Source organism: Mizuhopecten yessoensis, unplaced genomic scaffold, assembly GCF_002113885.1.
Source record: "Mizuhopecten yessoensis strain PY_sf001 unplaced genomic scaffold, ASM211388v2 scaffold11119, whole genome shotgun sequence".
Classification (NCBI taxonomy): domain Eukaryota; kingdom Metazoa; phylum Mollusca; class Bivalvia; order Pectinida; family Pectinidae; genus Mizuhopecten; species Mizuhopecten yessoensis.
The window spans coordinates 514249-531923 of NW_018408889.1; the positions used below are offsets into that span (position 1 = coordinate 514249).

Below are 17675 nucleotides of genomic sequence, written 5' to 3' on the forward strand. Positions count from 1 at the left end.
TATATATATAAATCCTTAAATGACATCCTAAAAAGCTGGAACCTTATAGACTATGACTATAAGACTAGACTATATTACAAAAAAAATAAACAAATGTGTCTACACTTGTCTTCATGTATCTTGTAGATATAATTTCCATATCTCATTTTTTATCTATGTATAAAGGAAATATATCTTATCTATGATCATATTATGATATTCATAATTCTGTCAGCTAGGACAAGCAGAAACAGACACAAAGCTATTTCAATGCAAGGGAATCTAGGATCATGTTCCCCTCCAAAAAGTTCCTCTACCAAAAAGAAATTTACTTAATTACTTATAGTGTTTCCTTCTATAGATCAACAGGTCCATTAGTCTGTCCAGTAATACAAAGGAAACTACGTCCATATTTTGGAGAGGGAGGACTTAGGAGGGGTCTTTCCTTGAAAACATTGTGTAACTACATGCATGTTTCTTCTTTTTTTCTTTTTTTTCTTCTTCTTCCTTTACAAGGATCAGACTCAAAGGTTTGAGTGCACTTGATCCTGGGAGGTGGCATTAAAAATGCTAAAAACAATTATTTTTGTTAATTTGTACTATAAGATAAAAACAGAAAACACTTTATGTAAGGTTGAAACTAGCCAGGGCAGACCTGAAAGAGTTCAGGTTTGGCTCCTGTGCTAGGGATGATGGTAGCGAATTCCAGTTAACAATAGTTCTAGGGAAGAATGAATATTTATACAAATTTGTGTGGGTTGATATTTGATTACCAGTAATTCTGTTAGCCCCTCTGGTTCTCCTGTCGCCTGATGTTATGAATTGGAATGGATCAATAGCCACATGTCTGTTTGTTATTTTATATAACATCATGAGCCTGGCTTTTGTTCTTCGCTGGGCTAGGTTACATGCATTTTTTTTACATAGATGCTTTCTCTTATTAAAGGTCATGCCATTTCAACTTTCTCATTTTGCTTTTCATTTGCTTTTGCTTTAGGCCTTTTTAAAGGAGATAACTGAACAACCCCTTTCACCCCTTGTACACTTTTTTATCCTTTTTTTAGGTATGTATTACATATTATGTATCAATACATTTTTCACTTAACTATTATGTGTCAATTATGTGCTAAATTAACAAAACGTTTGACCAAAGCACAGGGGTTCATAAACACAACGTTTATGTGTGATGTGACCCATATCAGTATAGCAATTATATGTGTATTTCAGACATTTGTAACAAACCTCTGTGACCAAAGCCTTAATTTTGTGTACTGTATCTTTAATTTAATGTCGGCTAAACAGCAGGTACATTGGGCTAGTAATTTCAACAATATGATGAAAGTCCCTAAAAATATTCTGTTTCTTAACCTTTTGACTATCCCGCGATATCCCACGCCTTGCTGAATGGTCATGTTCAAAATACCCCGCAAAAATAAATTTTGTGACACACCTCTTCCGCTATTCAAGGGGAGCTACTCTAACTTCCGGAAGTAATGTCAATTTTGTGGCGGGAACGTTTACATTCACAACAACAATATTGTCATGGCTTCTAAACTCAGAAGCCATGTATTGTCAGCATTTAAAATGCATGGATTTACATTACGAAGGTAAAAAATTAATAAGTGACAACTGTAGATCTGAATCAATAGTTCTGATTTCGTAAATGCGTTCTTTCTTGAAAGTGGCCGTCAGCTGTCAGCCACTGGATCAATATTAATATATCGGGATGCTCCTCGTTATCCCCGGTTTAATGGTATCCGGAACGTATGCTACTTCAGATAGCATTCCCACAAACTAGTTGAAGGGAAAGTCTTTTAATAGTAAGAAAAAATTAGAGGAGTACCCTTCCTGATCCAGATGATGACGGCATTGGATTTAGACTGAGAGAATCCATCCATTTTCTTCTCAACTTAGATTTAAAATTCTCTTCACCCTTTTGTAGACATGTTAATCCCAAACGATCACTGCTCCTTTAAACCTGCCCCAACTTTCAATTTTATCCTGGTGTTCCTCAAATGTTTGTGACATAACTCTGAACCCGAATTTGAAATTTAATCACAATACTAATTGATATACACCAATAAAGTAATGACTCCACATCAACATTTCCAAAAAACGCTAGACACCCATGCCATGTACTCTCATGCTCAGCTGGTATAGGGTCTGTAGGGGTGATATGGTATGCTTTAATCACAGTTTGTAGTGTATTGCAGTGTTTTCTTCAGAAGGGGGAATAATATTAGTATATCCTCTGATTGATTTCTTTATTCTTTTTTCGATTCTGTATGTTTGTAAGCAGCAAAATATATTTTAAAGAGTACTAAGTGTAGTTAGCAGAGTCTTCTCAAACAATTTAAACCTTTATAAAAGCAACGTTGCCGTAAACTTGTCAAGTCCTTTGTTTTGAATATGTGTATATATTGTTTATTTTATAGTGAGTCCAGTAAGTACCTGGTAGAAGTCCTTGGGTCAGTGGAAGAGGACCAGAGGGAGGAATGCCTCGACAAAATTATAGAAACAATACAAAAACAGCCGTGTAAGTTGTCACACTGGATGTACTTGCAGGTCTGTCCAGGGTTGATCGCCAGTACCCTGATTGCCTGAACTTTGAAAATTTAGAGCAGCTATCTAAAAGTTTGAAGGCCATGTTTGAGTCCTCACGGGTTGGATTAATTGTAATTTCCTAAAGAAATAAAAAAAATAGTATGGTATGTTTGCTATGTAACGGGAGCTGGAGATGGAAAAATGCACAGCCAGACCGGGGTTCGAACCCGGGACCCTCCAAACTCTAGACAACGCTCTACCAATTCAGGTATCTAGTTGCAGGCAATCGACCCAGTCCAGTTCCGCTAGTCTTATAAGCAGGACCTTAACAGAATTATAGAGTAGCACTCAATACAGAAAATATCATTTTAGTGTCCACCAAGTACAGTAAAACCCCACTTCCTCGAACTCGGTTTACTAAAATACCCCTCATTTGTTGAACAGTTCATTTGGTACCTATTCTTTGTGAAGTACCACGGATTAGTCGAACCATTATTCCACAAATACCACGTATTCCTCGAACAAAAGTTTGTCCCCGACTCCTCATGGTCATAGTATTAATCTTATCTATTCGTCGAACAGGTGTGAGCGGCTGACAGATATTTTACCTATGTGTCACACTGCCGTTGTCATGTCTCATGGCACAGGCTGCGGTCCACACTCATTGTGCTTAATTAGAGGATTAACAGTAATATCATAAAGTAACTGTACCGCTGCCCTGGTGTACGTAGCTGCATTATCATTGTGTGTGTATATTTATTTTTTCCAGGCAATGTTTTGACATCGATAATTTGGTGGAAGTGTTAATTCACTTGGTATGTAAAACAATATTTCGGAATGGCAATATAAAGCGGAAATCACATAGCCGAATCTGGACCAACTTTAAAGATATTCAAACTTGAATACATTGTGATTGTTAATTTTGTTATCAATCAACATTATGATAAAAAGATTTTCTTCATTTTAAAATGATCGAAGAGTTTCTCTTATTTTTTATTTTGTAAAATTAACGTAGCCGATTACAGTACAGTATGGCGGACTATGTCCAAACGAAAAGTACGTTACACATGCAACTTTTTGATTTTATTTACTTTATTAATACCGGTGTCTATAAGTTCTCATTGTTCAGCTATTTTAAATCTTATTAAATGCTGTCATCTTGATTAAACTTTGTTTTTCTTCTATCGTTTACTATCCGCAGTATTTGCGGTGCTCGTACTGTCAGTTGTCCCACCTGATAAAAAAATGACAATGTCATTCAAACCTCAGATTCGTCGAATATCATTTATTCCAATTATTGATCTGGACCCTACAAGTTCGAGTTAGCTGGGTTTTACTGTACTGGGTAAATGCTTGTCAACGGGATACCTGAACCTGGCAGTGGGTTATAAAGATTTGTGTCTTTTGGGGTAAAGACTTAGAAAAAGGAGGGAGGATCAGGAATGTCTGGAAACTGGACTGGGTTGATCATCGGCGACCAGGCTGGTAATTTAAATGGTAGGGTGCATGTGTCCATCTAAGTTTTTGGAGCGTTTTGGTTAGAATTTCAATACAATAAATAAGTTTTAATCATTATCATGTTTCACATTTCATGTATGTAATTTTGATTGCAGTGTCCAGCTCACTTATAACCAAAGCCACATGTGAATCAGCAGTCCAGGAGTGCAATGCTGAACACAATGATGAAGGGTATGAATATCGAACTAATAGATGGTTTCCAGAATTAAATTTTAAACTTTTCATGCATGTATACGTACCTACATATAAAATATAGCAACAGAAAATTGAAATTATTTCATTTTTTTTTTCTTTTTCTAGATATCTTAATATATCAACTATCAAATTATTAATCCACTGATGATTTCTATTAAAATGATTTACTTTGTAATATATACTCAATTCTTTTACAAGCAATAGTATTGGTGAATTCCAAATAACAATGGACTAGTGCAAACAACAATATTTAGGATCAATAGAGGTGCATGGATTATGATTCATGAAGTGCTTTTTCTAGCAAATAGTGTGGACAAAAATAAGTTTAAAGAAAACACAAGTACTTCTTACGGAGTCTGAAACAAAACTCATTCAACCCTGTAGACACATTTGAACTGGTCCAATTCAAAGGTTGGAACAGTTCATTATGAAATTTCTGGGGTGAATGAGTTAATGTTGATGTCATAATGCATAAAACTGAGTGTTAGTGTGGGTAGAATTCTGTCATCAGAAGCAGTGATAAACAGTTTTATTATGAATACCATTTTGTGAGAGATCACTGTAGGATTTGTTGCATTAAATGTGAGTTGCTGTGCCTTTTTTTTTTTGGTAGGATAACTCAACATTTTATTGGTCTTAACTAACACAACATAAGTTACAAGAGTTTGGCAAAACATGGCACTATAGTAATACATGTACATACACTTTAACACTTGAACATCATCATGAAATATTTCAAATATATTTTCAGTACATTTTTAGTAATAATGATATTGGTATACAGGCGATATCAATTTTTATTATTTTTTTCATATTATTCCCGACAAGTGATAGGCCAGAAGTGCATCATGTGTCCACCGATACAAACTGATATTGACTTGGAGCGTGTGATTTTTGTTAAAGGACTGGGTGTCTCCAAACGTTTTCTCGGGTCAATAAATCCAGGCCCAAACTTTGCCCAATATATAAATCGTTTGCCATCTAACTAGAACGTACGAGTTACCTCCCTTTGTCACAGTTCTTTACAAATTATACAAACACCCAAACGTCAATCTTAACATATATTTTGACATACAAACTTAATTATAATCTGTTAGACGTTATCAAACGTATTTTTCTGTAAGATTGTCAAACATATCTGTACATGATTTTGTAAGCTATGCTTTTGAACAGTTTTATGGAAGGATTATAAGTAGTGATACCACTATCGTGTTAATCCCATTTTTGCACTATTACGGAAGCTTCCATAAATTACCATTTGGAGGACACAGATAAAAGGAATGCTGAATTCATGACATTTTCATGTTTTTGAATTCATTTAAAAAAAGAAGACTTTTATGAGATGAATACTTTGATTGGCGATAGAAATATAACATCCATTGAGCCGAAATTGTTGAATTGGATTCAACATGTTGAAACGTTTAGACTGAATCACGACACAAATTAAAGCATCATTTTGTTAGCAAGTTTTTTGGGTTTTTTTTTATTATATTTTCAAAATTTTATGACATAAACATATATATAAATATACATACAATGTACATGAGCGTCTAGAATCGCCTTTAAATAATGTATATACTGTTCAAAATATTCTATCAAGTGTCAGTATTCGTCTTACATTATATATTAACAAATAGGTAAAGATTCACATTCTGATATAAAAAATAAACTTCTGGATATTCTTGTCCGTACTCTATTCTAATTAGTTGCTGTGCCTTTTTAATTTGACAGGGAAAATGTACTGTGTGTGATTGATGCATTCTCTGTACCAAGACTAAGCTATGTTGCTGATCGTAAGAAATTTATTCAGTAAGTATCTTATTTGAGGAAAATGAATTAGTTAGTTTAAATTCATTGTGAACTTTCTTCTTATTTTTTGCTCTTATTTTGTATGAAGAGAAACAATATGAATTCCTTTTTTTACACTTTTTTACACTGCCCTGGGATTATATTTATTTTTAGATTTTGAAACAAATGTATAATTTTAAATGCAATTAAGAGCTTAAATGACAGTATGTAGAAAGGAATTGTCAAAATCAATAATTGGGTCGACTAATTCTGATGAGGCACCAAGTCTTATACTGTATTTTACTTAAAACAAAATTATCTATTTTTTTGGGTAAATTGATGATTTAATTCAGGACATTTTGTTTTACTTGACACAGCAATAAGACGTTACAACTTGCCAGCCCCAGTCTACATGGCACTGCTTCTGACAAAGCATCGTTATTTAGGGACAGGTATACCATACTTTATCAGGTAAGTTGTTTGTGAGATTTCATATTTCAATTTCTTTGTCCTCAATCAGTTGCGTAATTGGTGAATTCACGCCTTCACAATTTTTATTTGCTTAGAAGCTATGAGTATGTTTGTAGTTGTGCATTTAGTTTAAACAATAGCACATCTTGTGCAATTTTGATAAAAGCTGGCTCCAAATTTTAGAGAGAAAAAATAATTTTTGAAATTCGAAAACAAGCCAGTGCTTGTCAATGCTTGAAAGAGTAAAAAGAGTCCTGTGAAGCTGATTAATTTCATTCAGTATCTATTCCATGTTGAACTTCATTATATAGCCAATAGAATTTTAACAGAGTTGTCTCCCATTGATTGTGTTTATTTTACAGAGGACACAGCGACACGACCTCTTTACAACACCAGCTATAGGATCCAACGAGGAAAAGTCGAAAAAGTTTAAGGTGAAATTGGATTTCTTCTTTTAAAATGCACTGATGGATCAATTATTATTTATTACATGCTATCCGCATTACATGTGAATATAAAAAAACAACAACAAAAAATTTTGCAATCCAAATCTATAGGTAATTGCTTATAGTAGTTTTCACAATTTATTCTTCCAATAATTTGAAAAATGCTCTGAAAAATGTCAAAGTTGAAAGAAAAAAAAGATTCATTTCATTATTTTCTGTGTTCTAAAAGTTAATGGAAAATCAACATTTTCTATCATGATTTCATGTAAAGCAAGGAGAAATATTTACTGGAATGTTTTATTTAGAATAAATTCTTCATGTCCGAGAATAATTCAAATAGATATAACTTGTTGTTAACATAATATTTGCGAACGTTTTCTATGCAGCATATTGTTTCAGTCCTAATACAATCAATGATAAACAATTTCACTTTCACTACTGTAGTGTTCAAGATTTGTATTTGTTTTCCAGCTGAAGCCGATTGAGTTCTTACTTGGCAGCAATACCAAACTAGGGGAGATAATTGTGCTGGGAATGTTAACACAGCTGAAAGAGGTGAGAAAACAAGCAAATAATATCTAAAATTAAATAAAAATGTTACTTCTAAAAATTAATTCTAAATTGAAATACAAGTATATTTTTTATTGATTACCAGACCTAATTTTAAAGGGATCCAAAGCAAAAAAATGAAAGGAAAAAAAGAATCTTGAATATGATATTCATTTTAACATATTGTTTGATAAATGAAGCAGTTTCTATGATAGTTACCTTATAAACCCCTGTCCTAAATTGCTAAATCTAATTTGTGTTTCAATATTTTGTATGTCTCATCCTGCAGGGTAAATGGTACCTGGAGGATCCGTCGGGAGCCGTCGCTTTGAACCTTTCTAAAGCTGTATCCTTTATTATCACACCAGATTTTTGTGTAAATTTAAGGTTAAACAGAAGGGCAGCTTAAAATTACATGTTTCAGAAAAAATTTAATTCGCCTAAAAATCTGTTAAAATCAAAGTAGCATGGAAAACCTTTGAATTTGAATATTTCCCTGTGTTGATGTCAGTCGCGTGCACTGGACACTTTCAGCAGTAGATATTTGAATATTTGACTGGGCGAAAGTTAAGGTTTCCATTATACAGTGATCACTCTAGACAGCATATGTACATAGTAATTATAACAGGAAGGATATTGACCAATCTTAGTCTAAGGAAGGACATGGTTTATATGCCAATTATACTGATTTTGATGATGGCTGTGCACTTGGTTGTTTTTCCTTACTACGTGGATCAGAACTTCCACAGTGGTTTGTTCACAGAGAACTGCTTTGTCCTAGCCGAGGGCTGGTATGAAGACTCTGTATTTCACATAAATGCATTTGGCTTCCCTCCTCCAGAACCTGCTAAAACAACGAGGTTTGTTTGGAAATTTTCGGACACTAGTGCATAATAAAATTCTTAGTTTATTGGTGAGCTTATGCCATACCGCAGCGTCCGTATTCCGTCATCAGTCATCCGTCCGTCAACTTTTCCTTTAAAACGCTAACAGTCCTGAATGGCACATTGGATTTTGACTAAATTTGGTCTGCAGTATCCTTAGGCCAAAGGCACCCAATAGGTGAAATAGAGGTAAAACCTTTAAAATCATTCTTCTACTGAGGGATAAAGGGATTTTATCATAATTAAGTTTGGAGCATCCTTGGTCCAAAGGCACTTAATTTTGTGTTAATGTAGGGTTTGAACCCCCTGGGGGCAGAGAGGTGGGGCCCAATAGTGAAATAGAGGTAAAACCTTTAAAATCCTTTTTCTACCATAGGTATAAAGGGATTTTATCCTTATTTGGTCTGGAGTATTCTTAAGCCAAGAGGACTCGATCTTGTATTATAGACGGTGGGTGTGGCCCCTTCTGTACTATTGAAGGGATTTTATCCAAATTGGCCTGGAGTATCCTTTGTCAAATTTTGTATAAAAGGAGGGTGTTGCCCCTCTGGATGCAGTGGGGTGGGGCCCAAAATGGGAATTTGAGGTTTTGGTCTTCAAAATCCTTCTTTCTCGGTACCTTTGGAGGGATTTCATCCAAATCTGGCCTGGAGCGTCCTGGGGCAAAGGGGACTTATTTTGAATAAACAGAGGGTGTGGCCCCTCTGGATGCATCTCGAGTTACGAGAATTTGAGATTTAATTCTTTAAAATCCTTCATCTTCTGTACCATTGGAGGAATTTTTGTAATAAGAATAATTTCCCATGTTTGCTTTTATTATCCAGGTGAGCGATATAGGCCCTCTGGGCATCTTGTTTATTTTCATGATATATTTTATTTTTCAAGCCTCTTTAAGCTTAGATAATATTTGTCTACATGCAACTTCTTAATTTGTGGATGCGCAAAGCTGGTTAGTCAAGTAGCAAAGCAAAATTCTACATTTAAAATTCTCCGTTACAATTGAATGTGAAAAAATTATCTTTGAGTCATTAAACAAGATTGAATAATTTGAGACCAAACCTTTCGATTATGTGAATTATAGTTTACTGTAATGAGCAATGAAGTAATAATATTATTTCTGTATTTACAGAAGTTACTTTGGAAATGTCAATTTTTTCGGAGGGTTATCCAACACAAGTGTTAAAGGGTCTGTAAGACTAAAACACATTGAGGAGGAGAATCCCGACGCCATGTTTGTATTCTTGTCCGATGTGTGGCTGGACCAGGTCAAGGTAAGAAATGACTCAGCCGTACTAAAGCCATCAAAATACGTTTTTTTCTTTCTTTCTGTCCTTAGCCATTATGCGACGGTTAGGGCTGCAATGATACATGAACATGACGATAAGATAAGTATCGCGATACTGTGGTCATGATACAATACGTATCACGATACAATACGTATCACGATACTGTGGTCATGATACGATACTTATCTCGATACATATAGTAAATCTAGAAGCAAAGAGAAAAGTTGTGCTGCAAATTTTTAATGGCAAAATTACAAATGGAAATAGACTCGGTCCAGAATGGTTATAGTGACTTTAAAGATTCACACAATTCACGTCTTTCGACATGCATACCGAGCCGGAGCTGTCACTCGCCATGTTTGAACGGACATGAGTTGATTAAATTCAGAAACAACAAAATCTGGAAAATATCGTAGGTGTATCGTAACCTCCCAAAAACTATTGTGTATTGTACCGTATTCAAAATATCGCAATGTATCTTCGCAACTTCAGTGACAATATCTTAAGAACAGAAGAAGAAAAAAACAAGAATTTTTTTCTGAGCACTGTTTGGGAACATCAACAACTATTATTGTTTCAGGTGAAGTGATATCCCATTCTTTAATCAATATTATGATCCAAATGAAACCAAATGGACAAGACATCTTTTCAAGTTTATAGTTTGTAGTCATCTGGCATGTCTGATTTCACAAGTTCGTTGTGCTTATGGGTATATTGCATGGGGGCTTTATTGATGAGTAATATTACATGATGTATTATGTATCAGTGTGAATTCCAGGACCTTGTATTTCATGGCCTCAAAACTAATTGTATCACTAGAATCTCAATAATCTCAAAAACTTTAACTTTCCAAGTTTTGCTAAATTTTACGTTTTGTTGTAGGTCCTTGAGATGCTGAGAGTACTTTTTACTGGGTATTCTGAATTTCCACCAGTCTGTTTTGTCATGTGTGGTAATTTTCTGTCTGCGCCACAAGGAGCTCAGCATGCTAAAGTGTTAAAAGGTAAATGTTCTTCATGTTACAGTGAGAACAAATGTGAAAATAAACACAGAAAGGTAAATTTGGAACTTGTTATACGCCCATCAAATTTGACAGAAGTATTATGGTATGGGGTTGTCCTTCCACCCGGCAAAAACTTTTGTTTGTCCGGCAATCTCCTCCTACATTTTTCGACCGATATCTTTGAAACTTGGTATACATTATAATCATGATATGAAGTTGTGTCTCCCCTTAAAAGAATTTTGATTCAACAATTTTTGCAAAAGTTATTGCCCTTTGTATATACCTATTCATATTCCACTTGAACAAGTCAAACAAATTTAAAAAAAAATCTTCACCAGGTTTGACAGTCAGTCTTTGGGCAGCCTTGGTGCTTTGCCCCAGGTCTGTCCAACTCCTTGTGGTTGGCTGTGATGGTCCTTCACTAATTGGTCCTTGACTGCCTTCTGTTGTGTTTCCTTTGAGGTGACATTAAGGGGCATTCATAGTGATGTTGCTATCAAGCATTTTCAGCACATGTGCAAGCCATCATAATCAATGATGTTGAATTGCCTGTACCATACAGGATGAACTCCTCTTGTGTACGGGATGTTGGTTGGTAATCTTCAATGGAGAAGATCTTGCAAGATGCACCTCAAGCAGCTGTGGTTGGAAGGGGAAAATGTGTTCACGTCTTTCTTAAAAGTTACCTTCCAAGCACTATTTGAATAATTACATTTAGTGTGAACTTGTGTTTGAAAGACATTTTAGGGTAATCAATAAGTACTCATTATGAAACCATTTTATTTGTACCAGAGGCATTCTCCAGTCTGACAGACCTGATCTCCGAGTTCCCTAACATATTAGAGAACAGCAGGTTTATCTTTGTACCAGGGCCCCAGGATCCTGGTCCCGCAGCTATTCTACCACGGTAAGTTAACGAGGTTCACTCAGTGCTGTAAAATGATACAAGTCTTTATCTAAAACCCTTTCAAAATTACTGCTGATGTCTTGAGAGGGGGAAAATGAAAATTCAGTTCAATTTTAGAATAGTTTCTACAAAATAAGAATCTATTAATAATTTATTGCTATTCCTGTAAAATTGCCAAGATAATCAGGTAAACAAAAATATGACTTTTTAATATCTTACGGATTTCTAAGTCATTTTCATCACAGCTATTTTTGATCAAGCAGAATACATGTACACCTCATGGATTAATTATTTATTAACATACACATGCTGAAATGTTGATTGATAACCAGACCGAGATAGGAAAATAGGGGAAATAAACCTGGCATCAAAAACAAATAGGAAAAGTTACTACAGGGAATCAATATTGATCAGTCTTTCTTCAAGGTCCAGGTAAGACCTTGAATTTTTAATCCTTAGAGTTTAACATTATGTTCCAAGCATGATTGGGTTTCCGTTCCTATATATATCTTACCCAGGTGAGTTAGCATTCAAATAAGTCAATATCCTATCATATTGTAGTGTCTTCCCAGGTAAGTTAGTATATATGCCCTTCATCATTCGACCCAGTTTAGCGAGTATCACAGCACTTGTCCATTTTACCCAGGTAAGTTAGTATCCCTTCATCCATTTTACTCAGTTTAGTGAGTATCTCTGCACTTTGTCCATCTTACCCAGATGAAATACAATCCCAGCCCTTGAACTGTACCCATATGAGTGAAACACAAATCTGTGTAGTACATTATTAATGGATTAACTCGTAGTAACCAGAACATGAATATGCCCTTGTTATTTTACTTTTTACAGACCTGCCATACCCAGTTCTATCATTGAGGATGTGAAGAGAAAGATTCCGTCCGCCGTCTTCACCAGTAACCCATGTCGTATACAGTACTGTACCCAGCAGATCGTTGTGTTCCGTGAGGATATTGTCACCAAGATGTGCCGTAACTGTGTCAAGTTTCCAGAGGACGGAGATGTACCTACCCATGTAAGATTCAAAAGATGCAGCAAATCATGATGCTCCCCAGGGGGACATAATAGAACTATTCAATACAGACATACCTATATTTGACTTTTTAAGTCCCTAAATGCCAAGCATCAGCTGAAAGCCTGTTGTTATATTTTCTGTACTTGCCTTATCCACAGTGATACAGGGTTGCTTCCCCTAGCGAAAAAGTGCCTCATTTTCCGAAAATGAAAAAAAAAAATGAAAAATGTCTTCCCAATTTCAATAAAAATAATGCAATACAGTATACAGGGAAATTTTCACCACAGTTTAACTTTAGTCTGTTTTGTCCTCCACAATAAGGACAAACTTATCATTACAACGAATATTAGTAAACAACATAACGTGTACAGGAATTATATTTGAAGGGCAAAATTAATGCTGGCAAATATGGATTTTAATGGTGGTAGGCGCAAATTTGACAGGGCAAAGTTTTCCCAGTATATAGTATTTTCCCAATTAATGTAGGGACAGGCAGATGGAAAATTTAAGTACGAAAAACACTGCATAGAGAAAGTTCTCTTAAAGAATTTAAAACTGGAATAAAATACTGTACATGTGACATCTTTAAAGGTGAATTGCATCTCAGTTACCTCCCTTTGCAACATTTTTTAGTAAAATATATAATATCTGTGACTGTTTCAGTTTGCTAAGACCCTGATTGCTCAGGGACACCTGTGTCCCCTGCCCCTGCACGTATGTCCTGTGTACTGGTCACATGATGCGGGGCTACGACTTTACCCTCTACCCGACCTTGTGGTGTGTGCTGACAAATTTGACCCCTTCCACAAGACCTCTGTTGATTGTACAGTCATGAACCCGGTAAGTCACTTTTAACTTAGTTTCTTGTCAAGCAAGAGGTTTACATGGATTTGTATGATCTGTTGCATGCAAAACATGACACATAGAGGTTGAAACAATCCGTCAGTCATCAGCACATCAGATGAGTTGGTATAGGGCCTTTGCTACTAGTACAGATGCTGAGGGTTTGCCAGGTATTGTGGAAATGGGAGGTTGTCTGAAAAATGGGAAAATTTGAAAGTTTAATTTTACTCAACATTGACATACGATGTCTATGCATATTATTCCTGTAATAAAATGTATGCTGCCAACAGGAACTTAATTTCTCGCTCGTGTTGTAACAGTAATATAATCTAGGTGTTTCAAACGCCTTGCTGCTTTCAATTGTGATAATTCAAACACACAAGAAACCAGGACTAGTCAAACATATAGCGATCACAACACACGTGGATTCAGGGTAGCCTACGCTACCTGTCAAAGATGTTCTAGATCACCGCTTGGTAACTATTGGTATTAAATAGGAGGTGAACTTATAATTAATCATCAGAATTATTTTGACACTAGTAGCTGTCAGATATGGAATCCAGGTTGGGGGGGAACCAAAATTATCTTCAAGCATTAGGGTTTTCTGGAATTTCCTTTAAAGAGAGATAATGAAGTTATACTTGAATAAATTTTCAGTAGTTTTCTGATTCACACATGAATCACATGTCCATTATAGATTGTAGAATATCTCCCCAGAACAGTGATTGTGACCTCATCATAAAGGTTGATCTGACATACTTCATTCTAAATTGAGATTTCAAGAAAAAAATTGGCTAACCATGATTAATATTTCTTTTCATTTATGATATTGCGTCTTTCAACCCATGCATGAATATTAGCTGTGTTGTTCATTGTAAATTTGTCTGGCATTTATGGATTAAGTGAGGTATTTGTGGAGATTCAAAATGATGAAAAAAAAATATAAAAGCAAAAAATAATAGATTTGAATTTTATATAGTAAAGTGATATATATTGCAACCTGTTTAAAACAGGACCCTGTATTAACCAGATCTTCAACTTAAGTCCCACTATTTATATTTATATCAGTATTGAATGGGGTAGTCTGGAAATCTGTCTGTCCTGAACAAAAAATGCTTTTCCATGTAGTGTTTGGTTTAGATGCCGCATAGCAGAATATTTCTGCAGGGATGATATTTTTACAATTTGGCAGGTCAATTACATGATCCGGAGAATGATAAGACAAGCGTAGAAATGAGCTGCAGTAATTAACTTAATAACTGTAATTTAATGTCGCCATGAAATAGTGGCATGTGGTTGTGACGTTTCACATACATGTACATCAAGAGTAATGATGTTTGAAAATAGACTATATCACACATCTAATTGTTTTGTTGATGATTTGTTTCGCAAAATACATTAACTTGTTGTTTCTCAGTATACTGTCATAAAACCTATTCATTTGAGACTTTATGTGCCAAGTGCTAAAACACCACGAAATTATAATCTGTGTAATTTCAGTTTTCTTATTTTGGGAGAAATCGTGAAAATTGAAGCCTGCTTAGATAACATGATATAGGTTTGGTTTTGTAGGCATGGTATACAAGTCTGTAATGTGGTTTCTGGTAATGACCAGGGGTATAATATCCACAGACGGGAAAAACTGGCTTACACATTTAAAATCTATGTATGCCAAGTGTCAATAAAGTAAAAAGTATCCACCTGAATAACAAAAATAATGTATTTCTTTGACATTACTTGGTCTTTGGGAAACATGGAAAAGCCAACTCGGGCAATGATTCTGATATTACCCCCTTGGATTCATACCTTTGCCATCATCAGATCCTTCCTCCTATGCATTCTGAAACTACCCCTTGGGTTTATACCTTTGCCATCATCAGATTCTTCCTCCTACTGTATGCGTTCTGAAATGCAGACGATGAAGAATTTGAAAGCTGACTTTAATTTCATACATATACACAAAAAGTTGATACATCTTACGTGTGAAATAACCTGGTTGACAAACAGGAGCTTTTTTTCCCTTGAATATGTTTTGGTCAGTTTGTTAGTATTTTTTTTAGTCACCAAATAAGTATAAGAGTTATTCCCCTTAGCAGGATTTGCACAGACCTAAGACCTGTTGGTATGTGTAATCCATTCCTGAAGTTTTGTCTTTAATTGACTAAATGATCTTTAGCTTGCCTGTTTGAAGGACAGAGATCTAGAGCTTAATCTATCCCCAGACATTGACATGGGACAGGTTACAGTTTTCGGGGTAAATTACTTGAAAGCTTGCCATTGCTTCAATATGTGTGCTGGACATGTTGATATTTGACATGGAGGTTTATGAGGGGTTTACCATTGATGCGTTGAAGCCAAAATAAAATATTTTCAATTTTTAAGCTCACCTGATTGAAAGATGGGTAAGCTTATAGTTTGACTTAATGAAATTAAAGGTAATTAGGTATGGGATATCCCATGAAGAAGAAAATTCAATGTTGTTTAACTCATTCATCCCTACATATTTAATCTGGACTTGCCCAGTCTTTGATTTGGTAAGGTTCAAATGCGACTTTAGGCGTGAATCGGTTAAACGAAGGGTGAGGCTTTCCTTAGGAGCAGACAGGCTAGGCCTACCAGTGGATATGACCAGTTATTGCCCTCCACTCTATGAAGTTGGCAGGTGATGTAGAAACAAACCCCATCCATCCCGTCCTCTGTACGTTTAGGAAATTAATTCAGTCCATATCTTGGCAACTGTTAAGTGCTACATAGTCTATAGATAATACTTTACTAACTGCAAGCCGCAGAAGCACATTAAGAAAACATTTAGTTTATATCTGAGTAAAAAAATGGATATAATTGCTTCAATGCTGCAGCTAGGGTTGCTCTGTTGAATGCATGTTGCGGATGCTGAGTTTGACCTACATAACATAATGCGGTTAAGCTTCTTAAGATCCCATTATATATCTCATTAAGAAGAATCGTTAATGGATAATACTTCCAAAATTTGACATATATTTTATGTTTCAGTGAATTCAGAAAAAAAAATTCATGTATTAGCTTAAGAATTGCTGTACCTCTGCGAAAAGCTGTAAATACACTCGTATTGAAAGTCACATGGGGTCAAATATGTTAAAACATTTAAATGACAATTACTAAATAACCAAAAGGCGTAAGTTGATGATATTTGGCAGCATGCTGGAATGAAGGCCTATCAAGTTTGTTCAAATAAATGACCTTCACCCATGTTCAAGGTCACATGTCAAGGGATCAAGTGTTTGAAAACCTTTAGAAACAACTTCTTCTGAAGAACCTAGAAGCCTTGGGTAGTGACATTTGGACAGTAGCATGCTGGGAAAGAGAGTTATCTTGTTTGTTCAATTAAATGACCTTCACCTATATTGAAGGTAAAGGAGGTTAAATAACCTATAACCTTGAATGATTTCTTCTTAATAACCAAAAGGTGTAGGGTGATGATATTTTGCCAGAAGTATGCTGGGATAAAGGACTACCAAATTTGTTCAAATAAATTACCTTTGCACATATTCAAGGTCACAAGGGTCAAAAATATCAAAACCCTAAGTAGCATGTTGGGATGAAAGGTTTGAAAAGTTTGTTCAAAAGAATTACCTTGAATCATATTCAAGGTCTCAGGGGTCAAATATGTTAAAACTTGAAACGACATCTTCTGAATAACCAAAATGGAAAGGGTGATGATATGTGACCAGTAGCATGATCAGATGATCATGAAGAGCTATCAAGTTTGTTCAAGTGAATGACTGACACACTTTCAAAGTTACATCTGATCAATTGTGTATAAAACCTTTAAAAGTCATCTTCTCAATAAATTGCGATCTGCTATGAAGGGCTATAAAGTTTGTTCAACTTAATGTCCTTGGTTGGATATCAAGGTTGTGGGGGTCAAGTGTGTTTAAATCTTTTAACAGGTGCTTTTGAATGACTTTGAGTGAAGACGCTGATATTTTGCCTGTAGCTATATTTTTGTCTTCTCTAATGGTAACAAGTGTGAGATTAATACTGGGTGAACGATGCAGGCCCAAAGAGCCTCTTGTTAAAATATATGACACCTAACCTGCTTTTAAGGTCACAGATCAAATATGCATAACATTAAAATAATTTCTTCTGAATAACTAAGAAACCTAGGTTCATGATAAATAGTGTATGTTAATGGTGTAAGGTACTTTGAGGCGTGGAATTTGAATGAAGTATCTCGACGAACTTCGAAGGTT

General features: G+C 35.3%; 1 protein-coding gene across 2 annotated transcripts in view; it reads left to right on the top strand.

Annotated features, from left to right (window-relative positions):
• Nucleotides 1-1493: 1493 nt before the first annotated feature.
• LOC110466137 (DNA polymerase epsilon subunit 2-like) overlaps nt 1494-17675 on the top strand; it is a 79642-nt gene continuing 63460 nt past the window's right edge. For both annotated transcript variants that reach the window (XM_021522468.1, XM_021522467.1), the window contains exons 1-14: nt 1494-1586; nt 2415-2515; nt 4137-4212; nt 5968-6045; nt 6402-6495; nt 6858-6929; nt 7413-7496; nt 7780-7836; nt 8229-8350; nt 9504-9645; nt 10543-10663; nt 11456-11570; nt 12417-12600; nt 13264-13440. In XM_021522468.1, the coding sequence (XP_021378143.1) occupies nt 1522-1586; nt 2415-2515; nt 4137-4212; nt 5968-6045; nt 6402-6495; nt 6858-6929; nt 7413-7496; nt 7780-7836; nt 8229-8350; nt 9504-9645; nt 10543-10663; nt 11456-11570; nt 12417-12600; nt 13264-13440 (1488 nt within the window). In that variant the 5' untranslated portion in view covers nt 1494-1521. The remainder of the gene's footprint in view (nt 1587-2414; nt 2516-4136; nt 4213-5967; nt 6046-6401; nt 6496-6857; nt 6930-7412; nt 7497-7779; nt 7837-8228; nt 8351-9503; nt 9646-10542; nt 10664-11455; nt 11571-12416; nt 12601-13263; nt 13441-17675) is intronic.